Source organism: Portunus trituberculatus, chromosome 37, assembly GCF_017591435.1.
Source record: "Portunus trituberculatus isolate SZX2019 chromosome 37, ASM1759143v1, whole genome shotgun sequence".
NCBI classification, from domain to species: domain Eukaryota; kingdom Metazoa; phylum Arthropoda; class Malacostraca; order Decapoda; family Portunidae; genus Portunus; species Portunus trituberculatus.
This window is the reverse complement of record NC_059291.1, coordinates 17,163,373-17,181,541: the sequence shown is the minus strand read 5'-3', so window position 1 is coordinate 17,181,541 and position 18,169 is coordinate 17,163,373. Positions and strand designations below refer to the sequence as shown.

The following is an 18,169-nucleotide window of genomic DNA, read 5'->3' as shown; positions in this document are numbered from 1 at the left end:
TCTCAAATTACTCATATTTCAAAACAATTTTGTTTCCATTGAAATGCATTGAAATACCGTTAATCCGTTCCAGCTTCCCCAAAAAAGAGCACCTAAATTTTTTTTCTTTATTTTGAATTTTTTTTTTTTTTTAGGTAACAAAAAATATTTATATATAGTAAATTTTGTATAGAATAATCATAACAAAAGAGAATATAGATTGACAAAGTATATTTTATCTTGGAGGGATGCATTCCATGGGATGTTGCCCCGCTGCATCCCCACCCTCACTTAGGACTGTTGATCAGCTGGAGTGTACAAATATAGCCACCCACAGAGGACTGTTGATCAGCTGGAGTGTACAAATATAGCCACCCACAGAGGACTGGCGGTGGACTCACGAGATAGGTAGACAGATCAGAGAGAAGAAGAGGGCATATAGAGAGTTGCAGAAAAGTGGGGAAGATGTGGATTTGATTAGGTACAGACAGGTCAGGGATGATTTGAGTAAGGTTATAAAAAAAGTAAAAGGCAGGCAGAGATAAAACTAGCTAGAGCTGGGAGTAAAGATCCAAAAAAATTATATAGTTATTACAAGGTCAGTGATAAAAGAAATAAGGATAGGATTGGACCACTCAGAAAAGATGGTGTAGTAGTGGATCAAAATGAAGACATAGTAGAATTATTGAATGAACAATTTTCTTCAGTATTTACTAGGGAAAGAATAGGAAATCCTGTTACAAACAGTGCGACGAGTAGTTTAAGAGCTTTAGAAAATATTGATATAAAACTGGGAATTATTAGGAAATTTATTCTTGAACTAGACAATAGGAAAGCTAGTGGTCCTGATGAGCTACATGCCAGAGTACTTAGGGAGGGTGTAGACAGTATTTCTGAAGCACTTAAGTTAATCTTTGAAAGATCACTTAGGTTTGCTGAGATACCTCAGGACTGGAAGTTAGCTAATGTTACACCAATATTTAAAAAAGGTAGGAAGGATGATGCGAATAATTATAGACCGATCAGTTTAACTAGTATAGTATGTAAGATACTAGAGAAAATCATTAAGGGTATTATTTGGGAGCATTTTAATGAGAATAGATTAATTAGAGATACCCAACATGGCTTTAGATCAGGGAGGTCCTGCCTTACAAATTTGCTCGAGTTACATGATGGAAATAGCATAGATGTTATATATCTAGATTTTAGCAAGGCGTTTGATAAGGTACCGCATAGAAAGCTAGTGTACAAATTGAGACTACATGGGATAGGGGGTAGGTTAGTTGATTGGATTAGTGAATGGCTTTCTGATAGGAAACAGAGAGTAGTATTAAATGGGGCAATGTCTGAGTGGAAGGAAGTGGTTAGTGGGGTACCCCAAGGATCAGTGCTAGGACCTCTTCTTTTCTTGGTGTACATTAACGATTTAGATATAGGAATTAGTAGCAAAGTATCAAAGTTTGCAGATGATACTAAGATAGCATGTGCAGTACAGGGTGAAAAGGACAATTACAGAATACAACGAGACCTGGACAGGCTGATAGCATGGGCAGACAGGTGGCAGATGGAGTTTAATTCTAAAAGTGTCAGGTTATGCATTTAGGTAAAGACAACACAAACTTTAGCTATGAGATGGAGGGATGTTGGCTAGAGGCAGTAGAGGAGGAAAGGATTTAGGAGTAGTGATAGACAGGACTATGAAATTTTCAAAGCAATGTTTAGAAGCAAGAAATAGGGCAAATAGGATCCTGGGTTTTATAAATAGAAATGTTAGTTATAAAAGTAAGGAAGTGGTGCGTAGCTTATATAATTCCTATGTTAGGCCCCATTTAGAGTATTGCATACAGGCCTGGTCACCCCATTATAGGCAGGATATCAACATGTTAGAAGCAGTTCAGAGAAGAGCAACTAGGATGATACCAGCATTAAAGTGCCTGGAGTATAGAGATAGATTAAAGGAATTAAACATGTTTTCATTTGAGAGGAGATGTATAAGAGGGATATGATAGAGTTATTTAAAATGTTCTCAGATACAAACTACATAGATGTGAGATCTTTCTTTACCTTAGAGGAGGAAGTAGGACTAGAAATCATGGCAGGAAGATTAGAAAGCAAGGCTGCAGGTTAGATATAAGAAAATATTTCTTTAGTCATAGGGTGGTAGACTTCTGGAATGCATTGCCAGAGAGGGTTGTAAATAGCACTAGTTTGACAATGTTTAAAACAGATTAGATAAGCACTTAAATTTATTAGATTTATAATTATGTATAGCGCTGCATGATAGTTTTATAAGAAATTTATTATAGTTAAACAAGACATGATCCCCATGTATGGGGATCACAGATTGTAGAGGAATTCGCTGCAGGACTTAGCCCTGTTAATGGGCCAAATATTTAGAATTAGTATATAATGTATTGTGTACTTGTAAGTGTATCTTTAAGTACTGATGACGAGGTCACTGTGCGACTGATACAGGATAACCTAGATGGGCCCTGGTGGCCCTTTGTTATCCTATTATTTATGTTATGTTATGTTATGTTATATAATGAGGATAGCTTAATGTGACTGTTGTATTCAGGCTGCATTGAAAAACAGTGAGGAGAAAATGGGTCGCCTCCAGCAACAGTGGAATGCCCATAGGGAGCCTCTAAGTGAACAACTGGCTCACCTCACCATGGAGATGGAAGACAAGAAGGTGAGTGATGCAAACTTGATGTCTAGAGCTGAGTTTGGGATTGTACTTTGATGTGAAGTAGGAATGTATGTAATGTGAAAGTGTTAGTAGAATTTATTGCCAAGAGTTTATTTGACTGTCTTTCTTTAGCAGTAATAGAGCTCCTCAAAAAATTGTTATCGTGAAATTATCATAGTATGAGGAAAACAGCTTGCTTGTTTTAGAGATATATTCCCTCATGCTATATTTTATATAAAATAAATATGGTTTCCTATCCTCACTTGTTGGAAGCGGATTATAATGAAAGTTAAAACTTTCCCAGAAAAACAAGGAGAAAATCTTAGAGAACATTGGTTCATTGAGGGACAAGATGAAAGCCATGGTACAGGAAGCCTCAAGGAAGGAGTCTGCAGAGGCTCAACTTAAAGAACAAGTGGAAAAAATCACAAAAGATGTCAACAGGTTTGTCATTGTGAGGAGGAAAGGAGCTTCTCTAATTTTTTTAAAACTATTATGTAACTGTGAATTTCTGACTTCTATACTTGCACAGTCCGTTTCTTCCTTAATCTATCTTATATCATAAGTTTTGCCTGTCATTGTAAACTAAATTGAAAAATTTTTGCTCAGATTCTGCCATTATAATTTCTAATCTATTATCTAACATGTTAAGTGGAGTGAGGCACAACTTCAGAGGTATCTTTTATTAATTCACATTCTCAGACATTATGAATTATGGTGTTGTTTTCAATGTTTTCTATGAAAATGCAATTTAATACACAATTTTTCCTTGTAGATCTGTGTACACCAAGAGAATTATAGATATAAGTGCAAAAGTTCGAAAACAGAAGCAAGAGATTGACCGAGTGCTTGCAGACACCAGGACCATACAGAAGGAAATAAACATCCTCTCAGGGAAACTTGAGAGAACCTTTACAGTGGTTGAGGGGACAGCATATAAGGTGAGATGTTAATTCAGACTGATTTTGTGTTACATTTCTTACAGTCATAGGATTATTTGTCATTGATGCCACAACTTGACAGTCTGATTGTGAATGGCAATTGTTACCTAAGGCAGGATGGTCCCTTTCCTCTGATATCTTAGACCACTTTGGCACTAAATGGTTATATGGAGAGTCAATAATTAATATGTGTGTGTGTGTGTATATATATATATATATATATATATATATATATATATATATATATATATATATATATATATATATACAGTATATATACAAGGGGTCCTCGGGTTACGACGGTCTCGACTTATGACGTTTCGTGGTTACGAATGCGCCCATAAAAGCATAAAAAATAATATTAGGCGTCATTCCGTCTTACGTGGTTTAGCGTCGTAGGCGACGTAAATAAACACGAACTCGTTTTGGGCGCGCTTTGTTGTGGTTGTAGGGCGAGGAAGACGGCATCTCAAGTCTCTGTACATATGCCATTTTGGTTGTTTGCACTGTCACTGTCACTCTCTCTCTCTCTTGGTTATGGCTCCCAAGCGTAAGGCAGACTCTTCTGATGGTAGTGCATCAAAGAAGAGAAAGGCCATCACCGTGGAAGTTAAAGTGGACATTATAAAGAGATCAGAAAAGGGAGAAACACCAACAAACATTGGCTGGTCGCTTGGCCTTAGTCTTTCCACTGTGGCTACCATCATCAAAGATAAAGAGCACATTATGGAACATGTGAAAGGATCTGCTCCTATGAAAGCGACAGTGATAACCAAGCAGCGTAGTGGTCTAATTATTGAGATGGAAAGATTATTGGTGCTTTGGTTGGGAGAACAAAATCAACGGCATATTCCAGTGAGCCTTATGGTGATTCAGGAGAAGGTAAAAAGATTGTTTGAGGCACTGAAAGAAGAAAAGGGGGAAGGAAGTGAAAGTGAAGAGTTTGTGGCTAGTAGGGGTTGGTTTATGCAATTTAAGGCTCGGGCCAATTACCATAACCTTAAATTGCAAGGTGAAGCTGCAAGTGAATTTCCTAAAGCGTTGGCTGAGATATTTAAGGAGGGATTATTCTGCTCATCAAGTGTTCAACGTGGATGAGATAGGCTTATTTTGGAAGCGTATGCCTGACCGCACTTACATCGCCAAGGAGGAGAAATCAGCACCAGGTCATAAAGCCAGCAAGGACAGGCTAACTTTACTTTTTGGGGGAAATGCCGCTGGCAACTTCAAACTGAAGCCCTTGCTTGTGTATCAGGCTGAAAATCCAAGGGCACTCAAGGGCATTTGGAAGAGTCAACTACCAGTCATTTGGAAGGCAAATAAGAAGGCATGGGTGAAACTTGCAGTGTTTGAGGACTGGTTCATCAACTATTTTGTGCCAAGTGTGGAGTGGTATTTGGCCTCCAAGGGTATCCCTTTTAAGGTGTTGCTAGTGCTGGACAATGCCCCTGGATACCCTGCCCACCTGGGAGACTTTAACCCTAATGTCAAGGTGGTTTACCTTCCACCTAATACCACGGCCCTGTTACAGCCTATGTACCAAGGAGTGATAGCTTTGTTCAAGGCCTACTACCTCCAAAGGACAATTGCTATGGCTTTATAGGCAACTGAAACCAAGAAGAATTTTACCCTAAAAGACTTTTGGAAATCCTACAACATTCTTGATGCCGTGAAGAACATTGCTGATTCCTGGGAGGAGGTTAAGCAAACAAACATGAATGGTGTTTGGAACAAACTGTGTCCTCAATTTGTGGGTGATTTCCATGGGTTTGAGAACACAGTTCAGCACGTTATTAAGAATGTTGTTGCCCTGAGTAAGGAAACTGATTTGGAGATGGATGTTGATGATGTTACAGAGCTGCTGGAATCTCATGGAGAGGAGTTATCTGCTGAGGACCTGATACAACTGGAGAAGCAGATCATAGAGGAAGAAGAAGAAGCACCCACCCCAGAGCCTAGGGCTTTCACAAGGCATGGCTTGGCAAGAGGTTTTGCTGAGATACATCAAGCGTTGGCAACTTTTGAGGCTATGGATCCCAACTTTGAAAGATTCACTAAGGTTTCCAGAGGCATCATGGATTTGATGCAATGTTACAAGGAGATCTTGGATGAGAAGAGGTTGCTCTCTGTTCAGACTAACCTGGAGCAGTATTTTAAGAAGGTAGAGAGGCCTGCAACAGATCCTGTACCCTCTACCTCAGCTGCCTCTACTACTCCAGACTCATCTGCCCCAGAATCTCCAGCACCTTCTGAATGTTCTGCCTCACCTCCAGGCTCACCTGCCCCAGTTTCTCCAGCACCTGGAGGTTCTGCCTCACCTCCAGACTCACTTGCCCAAGCATCTCCAGCACCTGAAGGTTTTGCCTCTCTTGATTCACCAGCCCCAGTATCTCCAGCACCTTCTGCAGCTTCCTCTACACAATAAGCCTGTCTCTCCCTCCCTTGCAATGCCTCCTTCCAGTGTGCAAGCCAACCAAAGGAATAAAGGTAAGATTTTTTTTTTCTTTTTCCGATGTTCCGATTTACGCCGAAATTCGGGTTACGACTTGTGTCAGGAACGGATCAACGTCATAACCCGAGGATTCCCTGTATATATATAGTAGCTATGCCAGTCCCTGGCAGCCCTTAAGTGGGCAGTGGGTGTTAAGAATCTCCGGACTGAGAAAACCTGAAGGGAGAGAGAAGAAACCTGCGGGTGGGCACAGTGAATGTAGAGTCAATGGTGGGGAGGAGTAAGGAAGTGGTGGAGATGCTGGCAAGGAGGAGAGTGGACATTTGTTGCATGCAGGGAGTCCAATAGAAGAGACCAAGATGCAACCTGTTCGGCTATAGAGAGGAGCACTACAAGTTCTGGTAGTTGGGAGAAAGGAAGAAAGCAGGAGGTGTAAGATTGTTGATATGAGAAGATATGGTGGAGGAAGTGATACAAGTGGAGTGGATAAATGCAAGAATAATAAAGATGAAGATCATCATGGGGAGGAAAGTCATTAATATTTTTTCAGTATATGCACAACAAGTGGGTAGGCAAGAGGAAAAAAAAAAGGCAGCCTTATAATGTACACTAATGTATTTATGTACGTAACTTTATAATGTTGATGATCTTAAATTTATGAAGAGAGGAAGAGTGAAACGGGAAAGACACTAACCGGCAACCTGTGGAATGTAAACAAAGTGTGCATCATTGTACTGCATACAAAACTTATGTACCACATTTCCACAAGGCTTTCCATTTTATCCATTGTAGAGTCACGAGTTCAGGTGGTTCTTTTAGCTTGCAAGGAAGATACGGCCTCACCAGCCTTCTTAATAGAGTCTGCTGACTTGAAAATAGAGACAGTATAATATGGAGTCAAGATGGTGGCCAGCACTGCTATAGTTTTCTGGCCTCTCTCGTGTCTATGAATAATATCTAGCTTCACTTGGAGAGTAAGAGATTTCCTGGTCTTCTTACGAACAATAGGCCAATTACAGGGCGTTTTGGTTGTAAGTTGAGCTAGGGAAGACAAGCTGCTGCTGACGCTGTTATGATTTGACTGGGGAGTGAGTGTTGTGCGTGTTGTCCACGAGAAGCTTGATCTTGATCTTTATTCTATAGGTGTCACAGGATTTTTCCTGAGGCAGGCCTTAGTACCAGCAGCTCCTGGTGTATTCAAAAGCCTGTCAGCTTGCGTGATATGGTGGGGCTTTCAAATTTGGAAAAAAATTACCTGGATAAAACTTCGTTAAAGCGAGTTTGGTGTTCGTTAAAGGAGGAGATGGTAGTAAAATGAAACCTTCGTTGTAGCGAAATTTCGTTGTGTGAACCTTCCTTAAATGGGGGTTGCCTGTATGTGTATATATATATATATATATATATATATATATATATATATATATATATATATATATAGTACAGGAGAGAAAAGACCCTCAAAAGGACGGTTATCTTCATTATATCGACTTCACAACGTTTCAGGAAAGTACATATCCCATCTTCAGGTACAAAACGGCACTGTAAAACCACACGTAAAATGTAAAAAAAAGAAATGACCAGACACAGTGGTCCTGCTACTTGTTCCTCCCCTCCAACAGGTAAGTGGGGAGGAAGACTTGCTTATCAGTATTTATAGGCTCCTACTCACTAGATGGCAAAATCTGATTGGTTATATATATATATATATATATATATATATATATATATATATATATATATATATATATATATATATATACACACACATACAGGCAACCCCCGTTTAACGAAGGGGTTACGTTCCTAAAAAACATTTCGTTAAGCGAACCGATTATAACAAGTATAACCCCTGATTTGAACTTCCATTGAGAGTAAGCAAAGTGAGAGTGCATCATAGTACAGTAAAAGGTTTAATGGAAGTAAAAATTATGAAGTTAAACATTTAGGTAGTTTAATTTAAGTCATTATAATGTACACTAATGTATGTATGTACGTAACTTTATAATGTTGATGATCTTAACTTTATGAAGGGAGGGAGAGTGAAACGGGAAATACACTAACCGGCAACCTGTGGAATGTAAACAAAGTGCGCATCATGGTACTGCATACAAAACTTATGTACCACATTTCCACAAGGCTTTCCATTTTATCCATTGTAGAGTCACAAGTTCTGGTGGTTCTTTTAGCTTGCAAGGAAGATGAGGTCTCACTAGCCTTCTTAATAGAGTATCTTGACTTGAAAATAGTAGACAGTAGATGGAGTCAAGCCATGGTGGGAAGCAATGTTATTAGTTTTCTGGCCTCTCTCTTGTCTGTGAATAATACCCAGCTTCACTTCGAGAGTAAGACACTTCCTGGTCTTCTTAGGAACGTTAGGCCACATTGCAGGGTGTTTTGGTGGTAAGTTGAACTAAGGAAGATGAGCTGCTGGTGACGCTGTTATGTTTTGACTGGGCAGTGAGTGGTGCGTGTGATCTTGATCTTGATCTTGATGCTACAGGTGACACAGAATTTCTTCTGAGTCAGGCCTTTGTATCGGCAGAGCCTGTGTTGTCCACGAGAGGCTTGATCTTGATCTTTATTCTATAGGTGTCTCAGGATTTCTCCTGAGGCAGGCCTTAGTACCAGCAGCTCCTGATGTATTCAAAAGGCTGTCAGCTTGCATGATACAGTGGGGCTTTCAAATTTGGAAAAAAATTACCTGGAAAAAACTTCGTTAAAGCGAGTTTGGTGTTCGTTAAACGAGCAGATGGTATTAAAATGAAACCTTCGTTATAGCGAAATTTCGTTGTGTGAACCTTCGTTAAACGGGGGTTGCCTGTATATATATATATATATATATATATATATATATATATATATATATATATATATATATATATAATGATGCGTTCTTTGTTTACATTCCACAGGTTGCCGGATAGCATTTTTCCCGCTCCACTTTCCCTCTCTTCATTAATTTAAGTTCATCAACATTATAAAGTTATTTACATACATACATTAGTGTATATTATAATGACTTAGTCTTAGATTAAACTATTTAAATGTTTAACTTCATAATATTTACTTTCATTAAACCTTTTATTGTACTATGATGCACTCTCGCTTTGTTTACTCTCAATGGAAGTTGAAGTCAGGGGTCAAACTTGTTATAATTGGTTTGCTTAACGAAAATTCACGCAACGAACGGTTTATTAGAAACGTAATCCATTCGTTAAGTGGGTGTTGCCTGTATATATATATATATATATATATATATATATATATATATATATATATATATATATACAGGCAACACCCACTTAACGAATGGATTACGTTTCTAATAAGCCGTTCGTTGCATGAATTTTCGTTAAGCGAACCAATTATAACAAGTTTGACCCCTGACTTCAACTTCCATTGAGAGTAAACAAAGTGAGAGTGCATCATAGTACAATAAAAGGTTTAATGAAAGTAAATATTATGAAGTTAAACATTTAAGTAGTTTAATCTAAGACTAAGTCAATATAATGTACACTAATGTATGTATGTAAGTAACTTTATAATGTTGATGATCTTAAATTAATGAAGAGAGGGAAAGTGGAGTGGGAAAAACGCTAGCCGGCAACTTGTGGAATGTAAACAAAGGACGCATCATTGTACCACATACAAAACTTATATACCACATTTCCACAAGGCTTTCCATTTTATTCATTGCAGTGTCATGAGTTCAGGTAGTTCTTTTAGCTTGGAAGGAAGATACGGTCGCACCAGCCTTCTTAATAGAGTCTGCTGACTTGAAAATAGTAGGGACAGTAGATGGAGTGGCAAGCAATGCTATTAGTTTTCTCACCTTTCGTGTCTGTGAATAATATCCAGCTTCACTTCAAGAGTAAGAGATTTCTTGGTCTTCTTAGCAACACTAGGCGACATTGCAGGGCATTTTGGTGGAATGTTGAGCGAGAGAAGACGAACTGCTGCTGGACTCTATTATTGTTTTGAACTAAGAGTGGGGAAGGGTAGGGGAGTGAGTGGTGCACGTTTTGTCCATGAGAGGCACTAGTGTATTCCAAAGCTTGTCAGCTTGCGTGATACAGCGGGGCTTTCAAACTTGGAAAAAATTACCGAGATAAAATTTTGTTAAAGTGAGTTTGGTGTTCGTTATACGAGCAGATGGTAGTAAAAGGAAACGTTCGTTGTAGCGAAATTTCATTGAGTAAACGTTTGTTAAGCGGGGCCTGTATATATATATATATATATATATATATATATATATATATATATATATATATATATATATATATATATATATATATATATATATATATATATATATATATATATATATATATATATATATATATATATATATATATATATATATATATATATATATATATATATATATATATATATATATATATATATATATATATATACACACACACACACACACACACACACACACACACACACACACACACACACACAGGCAGGCCCTGTTTAACAAAGGTTCACACAACGAAATTTTGCTACAATGAAGGTTTCATATTACTACCATCTGCCCGTTTAACGAACACCAAACTCGCTTTAACAAAGTTTTATCCAGGTAATTTTTTCCAAGTTTGAAACCCCCACCTTAACACACAAGCCAACAGGCTTTTGAATACACCAGCACCTCTCGAGGACAACACACGCACCACTCACTCCCTTTGTTCAAAATAATAACACCGTCAGCAGCAGCTCATCTTCCCTCGCTCAACTTACCACCAAAACGCCCTGCAATGTCGCCTAGCGTTGCTAAGAAGACCAAGAAGTCTCTTACTCTCTAAGTGAAGCTGGGTATTATTCACAGACACGAGAGAGGCAAGAAAACTAATAACATTGCTCGCCACCATCTTGACTACATCTACTGTCTCTACTATTTTCATGTCAGCAGACTCTATTAAGAAGGCTGGTGAGACCGTATCTTCCTTGCAAGCTAAAAGAACCACCTGAACTCGTGACTCTACAATGGATAAAATAAAAAGCCTTGTGGAAATGTAGTACATAAGTTTTGTATGTGATACAATGATGTGCCCTTTGTTTACATTCCACAGGTTGCCGGTTAGTGTCTTTCCCGTTTCACTCTCCCTTCCTTCATAAATTTAAATCCGGATCCTTATAATCCGGAAATCCTTATAATCCGGAAAATTTGAAAGGCTGAGTTAAATATGTAAAAAGTAAGAAATAATAGTAATAAATATATAATAATAATAGCCAAAACCAAACATGTCATCACTGACACCGAATGCACCGATTCAACATCCAGCCAATCACCGTCCACCATTGCGTTCTGCCACGTGGGATCATGTCTCGTCTGTCACCATCACAAAGTCGACCACGTGTGTGCCAAACTACTGTTATCATGGCTTCAGCAAACCCTCTTGGCCTTCAGACAAAGACAGTGAAAAAGATAAAACATACAACTCTAACCATAAGTATTGTGGACTGTATACATATTATGTGGGATACAATACAGTACAATCACTCAAACTTCTCAGTATATGTGGGTGGTGGAATAGCTTACGTAAAATAGTGAAATCACCTACACAAATACAAGTTGATAGTAGGAAAAGAGCAATCATCACATATGGGCAGCCATAATGGCTGGAAAGGCCCATGCCACTCCCCACATAGTCTGGCAAATCTTCAAGAAAAAAAAAAGCCTACGTAAATCTTGTGTGGTGTGGTGTGGAAGTACACAGTTGACTGGTGGTAGTAGCAATCCCTGTAAGATGTTATGACAGTACTACAAAGAGATATAGCAAGTTGGGGTTAGTTTAGTGGGGTTTACATAGTACCCCTCAAGATTTTAATCTTACTTTCAGCCTTACTATCTTACAATGCGGAAAATCCTAGAATCCGGAATGCCTGAACCCCATGACTTCCGGATTTCAGGACTTTACTGTATATATATATATATATATATATATATATATATATATATATATATATATATATATATATATATATATATATATATATATATATATATATATATATATATATATATATATATATATATATATATATATATATTCTAGTGCTTGCACCATTTAGTCCAAAAAAGCGAGGGTCAAGTGTGTGTGTGTGTGTGTGTATATATATATATATATATATATATATATATATATATATATATATATATATATATATATATATATATTTACGTACGCCACTCTAGCTGTGACTATCTGCTGCTGCTCACTGAGGAGTGTGTTGGTCTGGCACGATCGCCAGTTTATTACTGTACAGTTAGTGGGGGATATAACACTCCACAGGCCCCCCACCACTATAAATCACAGCAGCCGCAACACTCAGGTTCTTTCAAAGTCGCCAACAGTGTATAACTTCCCCCACTGTAAGGAAATCTCATTAGCAACTCCTTCTCCTCCTGTACCCAACCAAGTAGAATTTATAAATGGTAGATGTTATGTGTAACAGGGCGAGGCCTTAATACCCCCTAGAGAAACCGCCCACAAGGACAATTCCACCCACTTCTCTATGAAGTATTAATGCCTCTCCACACGCCTTGCCCACAGACGGTGATGAATCACAGACTGGGACAACACGCGCAGTGTATATATTACTATACTATCTATTACTACGACAAGTGCTTCCTAACACCTGTCAGACTGACTTCCCTAGGCTACGACTACTACAACATATGATGTGTACAGCACATCCGGTGGTGTACACACAAGCCCAGACACCACCTACGCGTGACAACAGCCATACAAGGAGTCCAGATACTCGTCACCGATATGTCTGACGGACGAGAACTACGCACACCTGGCCGACAGCATAAAGCCTCTCAGCATTCACTAGTAAGCGTGGCTACAACCACTACACTACAGTATACCACTGGGGCTATACTAAAGATGATGGGGCACACAGCCGCCCACCAAAACACACTGGTGACTACGGCCACCACAAGACAAACAGGACGAGACAATGCCGCGTCTCTCCCACGCGTTGCCGCCACAAGACAGGACGGACGCAAAACAGAAGTGCAGCCAAACCAACTACGCTTCTCCTAGAGCAACAAGCCCGTTACTCTAACAGTCACGGTCTACCAGTAGCATGCCAGCTACTCAAGGAGGGCACAACTCCCAAACCAATGACTACTTGAGTACCTCTAACACACAGTCCAGCACACGTATCTCTATCTTGTGCCCAGAGCGTACGTGTTACCTCAGCTGAAGACTGGCCGGTACTATAAACAGTATACTACTGATACTACACAACAGATGATGGGGGGCACACAGTCGCCCACCAAACCCCACTGGTGACCAAGGCCACCTACAACAATCAAGACGAGACACTAACGCGTCTCTCCGCGCCGCCACCACGAGTGGACGAACGCCCGAGAAATGCAGCCAACTTGCCATGCTTCTCTCAGAACAACAAGCCCGTTGCTCTACAGCCACGATCTACAAGTAACAAGCCAGCTACTCAAACAGGAGGGCACAACTCCCAGATCGATGACTAGTGAGCACCTAGAGAAGCCCAGCATCACGTAGCTCTACCATGTGCCAGACCCATGAGCGTCCGTGTCCACCTCAGCTGAAGACTACCTTGGTACTGACTCCCGCTTGCAACGAGAAGCGAGAAGAGGGAGGTGGGTTGTCTGCTCAGCAGAACAGCCCGAGGGGCTCGCACTGGGTGGCCGCCATATAATAGGCACATAATGAAATAATAAATTAAAGGAGATTAAGACAGTGCTCCTCAATATATATAGATAGATAGATAGATATACAGTCAACTCTTGATTAATGCAAGTTTGAATAATACGACTTCAATTTGAAGCGACTTGATTTTTAAGAAGATTAAATAACACAATTTATTCAGTTTAACATGGCTTAACCCGACTAGATGATGTCATGCACACTCACACGGCTTCTGGTGAGAACCACACTGGGGTGGGATCCAAGAAACTTAACAATGAGTCAATTAACTTTCAGCCGTGAAATGGTATCCTTGGACGCATAGGAAGACATTGTTGCCATGGTAACGAGCTTGCTAGCAAGTTGCTTTTAAAAATTATCTCCCGAGATGTTATTGTCTTATAGATACATTTATGTTCACAAAAACAACATTTCTATTAGCTTTTTAGCCTTACCACCAAGAAAGGATTTTTTTGTGGTGCACAAAGTGAAATGATGCAAGGAACACCAAAAACAAAGCAAGAGATGAGGAGACATTATTTTGTCCATCGCCAGTTGGCGGCAACTGCTTCTTCTTGTGTCCCCTATTTACCTTGACTGTTGCTTTCACCACAGTGTTTGTGTTTCTGCCCTTCTGTTGCATGCTATAATAGATGCCTTTGTATTCATATACAATCATGTTTATGAATACCTTTGTATTCATATATAATCATGCCATGAGGAGTTCAGAGACACTCTATTCCTTCTCACAGTCATGAAAAGGATTAGAGGGTCTTTGAACTATCACTCAGTGCCATGAGTCAAGGTGATCCTCATGGCATCATCATATATGAGTACCAAGATATGATATCTATTATAGCAGGCAATAAAGAGACAGATGCACAAATATTGTGATGAAAGCAACACACAAGTTAAAGAGGACCACAAGAAGTGGCCTCTGCCATTTGGTGGCAGACAAATATCTCCTCATCTCCTGCTTTGTTTACCATGTTCATTGCAAGATTTCACTTTATGCATCACAAAACAATCCTTTCTAGGTGGTAAGGTTTCTAAAAAGCTAATAGAAATGTTTTATGAACATAAATGTATTTATGAGACATTCTTCAGTCTGGAGCTAACCAACTAAATATTGCATTTTAGCTGTAGTTTAAAGTGATACCAAACAAAAGTCAATCAGAGTTTATACCGACTTTGTGAAAAATTTTAAGTGTAAAAAAAACACTTTTCGAGATACAGTGATCCCTCATTTATCGCGGTTAATGGATACAAGAACACCCCCGCGAAAGGTGAAAAACCACGAAGTAGGATTTGCCTCCAATAGGAATTTTAGTGTATGTGTATGTGGGTACCAGAATGGTTAGAATATGTAAACAGTATTTTTACTTTACATATACAGTATTTTACTTAAATATATTTAATTATAAAACTTTAAACAGTAATTACACATTTACTCTCTCTCTCTCTCTCTCTCTCTCTCTCTCTCTCTCTCTCTCTCTCTCTCTCTCTCTCTCTCTCTCTCACATGATACGTAACACTCACCCTCTTCTGCCCTCTTTGATCAAATGCAAAAGTTTCACTTTTTCACTGATGGTCATCATCTTCCTCTTCCTCTTGGGCTCACTAGAGGAAGCTTTTGCAGGGGCACAGGGTTTAGGCGGCATTGTAAGGGCTTAACGAATCACTACTTAAAACAAAAAAAAAATTATCGCGAACACAACACTAAGATACAGTCAACAGTGTGGATGAGACTGACAAGGCCCATGGAATAGAAGGTCAACCTACGAGGCATTCAAAATGGGTCTAATATGAGCATCCGTGACATCAACGAGTTCACAAGTGGTCTGAGCGGGGACGTTGGTTCAGTTAGCAAGCTGCTGGGTAGGTGTTCACGTGTTTCTCTCTCTGTTCTGCGCCAACATCAGTCACAATGCTGAGTTGTGCAGTGCGTGATTGTTTTAATTATCAGTAGTATATAATATGTAGTATGTGATAAATGAAAACCATTATTTTTTTTTCCTGGCAATTTTGCACCTTAAGACATTAGTAAATTTCTGATGTCTAGTTATTGAGAAGTCCTCATTCAGTTACTTGTGTAGATATAAATTGCCTCAGTTATATATGTAACGTAAAAATGAAATAATAATAATGAAAACAGCAACACTACATTAATATTAATAATAATAATAAGAGCAAAAGTTTAATAATAGTAATAATAATAATGTATAGACACTCAGACAAGTTGGAGGCTCCTCCAATAGTAGTAATAATAATAATAATAATAATAATAATAATAATAATAATAATAATAATAATAATAATTAATAACAGCAAAAGTATTGATATCATTAAATATGATAATGATACAATGGTCAAAGAGAGACAGAGTGCTCTGACAGTTGAGAGAGAGAGAGAGAGAGAGAGAGAGAGAGAGAGAGAGAGAGAGAGAGAGAGAGAGAGAGAGAGAGAGAGAGAGAGAGAGAGAGAGAGAGAGAGAGAGAGAGAGAGAGAGAGAGACCTGTTGGCAAGTAGAGGGTGTGGGGCAGTAATAGGAGGCAGAAAAGTCTTCACAAAACTTGTCTGCTGTGTCAGGTAAGTATGATTTGTTCAGCAGACAGAGGGAGAGCGTGAGGTTTCCATGCAAGAAAGACACGTCCTGGGAGGAAGTTCCCCTGTTGGTGAACCCACTGACGTCACTAGCCCTAGCTCTTTTCCCCTTAGAGCTGCGCATAGGTCGATCTTCTATTCTATGGGCCTTGGATACAACAAGAGAAGATATTGGGTGAGGCTGCATATGTATATGAACAATACATGTACAGTGCTTTAAGTACATTGTCGTCATTATTACACACCAACTTACTGAATTACTGTACATACAGTATTTGTAAGTGACGCCACAGACCCCGTGATATAGTGAAGAATCTGCAGAACGTATCTACGAGTATGTATAAAAACCGCGAAACAGTGAAGCCGCGAAAGTCGAACCGCAAAATAGCGAGGGAACACTATATTTGCTCCCAAAAAAATTTCATAATTTCGTCCTTGTTTTGCTATTTGCATTCATCTGATTGGCATGAAATTTTCTCATATGATTGTGTATACAGTAGTGATTTCCTGGAGCATGATAGGATGATAACACATTAGATCCCTGCTTATCTAGAAAATATTATTCACTCGTACGTGAGGGTTGGGAAGGTGCCATCAGCAGCATCACGACAATCTGCTGTTTTGCTACTGAACTGGACACTCTCTGAGTCATTATTAGTGTGTTGAAGTGAAATAATGATAAAATAAAGTATTTATTACTCGTCTGGTCCAACTGCATTCCTCCCATCCTCCTGCAGTCTCGCTGCACAAGGCTTTCTTCTTCCTCTCATCCCTATTCTGTCCAACTCTCTAATGCAAGAGTTAACCAGTACTCTCAATCATTCATACCTTTCAGTGATAATTTTGCATTTGTCTTGTACAGGAAGCTGCAAACAATGAGCGAGTGCGGCAGGTTTACCGAGCAGTGGCAGCCGTGCATGAGGGGTGTGGGGAGCTGGTAGACATTGTGAGGGAGACTGGAGCAACACAGAGAGAAATATCTGATCTCAGGGAACAGGTAAGGATCTTTGTGTTTATTTGACATTCTGTTTACTTCCTTAGAGCATCTCTAATTTAATATAGACCAGATATTAAGAGGAGTAAAATGTAACAAATATTCTTTAGACATTTCATAATGGTTCTGGTGATTCTAATGCAGTTACTTCATGGAATCAGAAACTGATTCTCCTTGGTTTTTCAATAGGTTGACCTAGAGAAAACCAAGAATGTTGAAGAGAAGCTGGAGCAGCTGAGAGTGGATCTGAATCAAGTGAAGAAAGAAAATGCTAGTCTAAAGAAGCAAATTGTATAAGAGTTAATGATGGGAGTATACGTTGATCTAACCAACACTGACTGTATCAGCATAAGTTCATACTTGTAGTTTTAATTCCCACTGACCATTTTTCATTCACTGCCATATTTTATACAAGGTGGGCCATAAGTTTTCATACATAGGAAAAATAAATATTTTATTTTGGACAACCATTTTTATTTATGCATATAATGTTTTCTATATGATTACCATTATTTAGAAAACTCATTTTAATACATGTTTCCAACTGTTTATGAACACACATTAGCACTTGTGAAGTTTTGCTTGTAATGGCATTCCTTGAGATGATTTGCCTTGTATCTTTATCTGATACACCATGGCCTTCAAGTGCCCCCAAAGATAGAAATTAAGAAGGTTCAACCCGTACAGCGTCAGAGACGTACGAGATACGTCGGCTACTCTGAGCGAACCGGGCGTCACCGCGTCAGAGACATATGAGATACGTCGGCGAGCTTAAAAATGACTTCACACACCTTCAGTCTGTCTCATCTGAGAATTTTC

At 39.0% G+C, this 18,169-nt stretch overlaps 1 protein-coding gene across 2 annotated transcripts in view; it reads left to right on the top strand.

Moving 5' to 3' along the window:
• Positions 1–17,814, top strand: part of LOC123513849 (coiled-coil domain-containing protein 22 homolog) — an 80,142-nt gene extending 62,328 nt beyond the window's left edge. For both annotated transcript variants that reach the window (XM_045271259.1, XM_045271260.1), the window contains 5 exons: positions 2,558–2,674; positions 2,976–3,115; positions 3,447–3,612; positions 17,219–17,353; positions 17,540–17,814. In XM_045271259.1, the coding sequence (XP_045127194.1) occupies positions 2,558–2,674; positions 2,976–3,115; positions 3,447–3,612; positions 17,219–17,353; positions 17,540–17,647 (666 nt within the window). In that variant the 3' untranslated portion in view covers positions 17,648–17,814. The remainder of the gene's footprint in view (positions 1–2,557; positions 2,675–2,975; positions 3,116–3,446; positions 3,613–17,218; positions 17,354–17,539) is intronic.
• Positions 17,815–18,169: the final 355 nt, after the last annotated feature.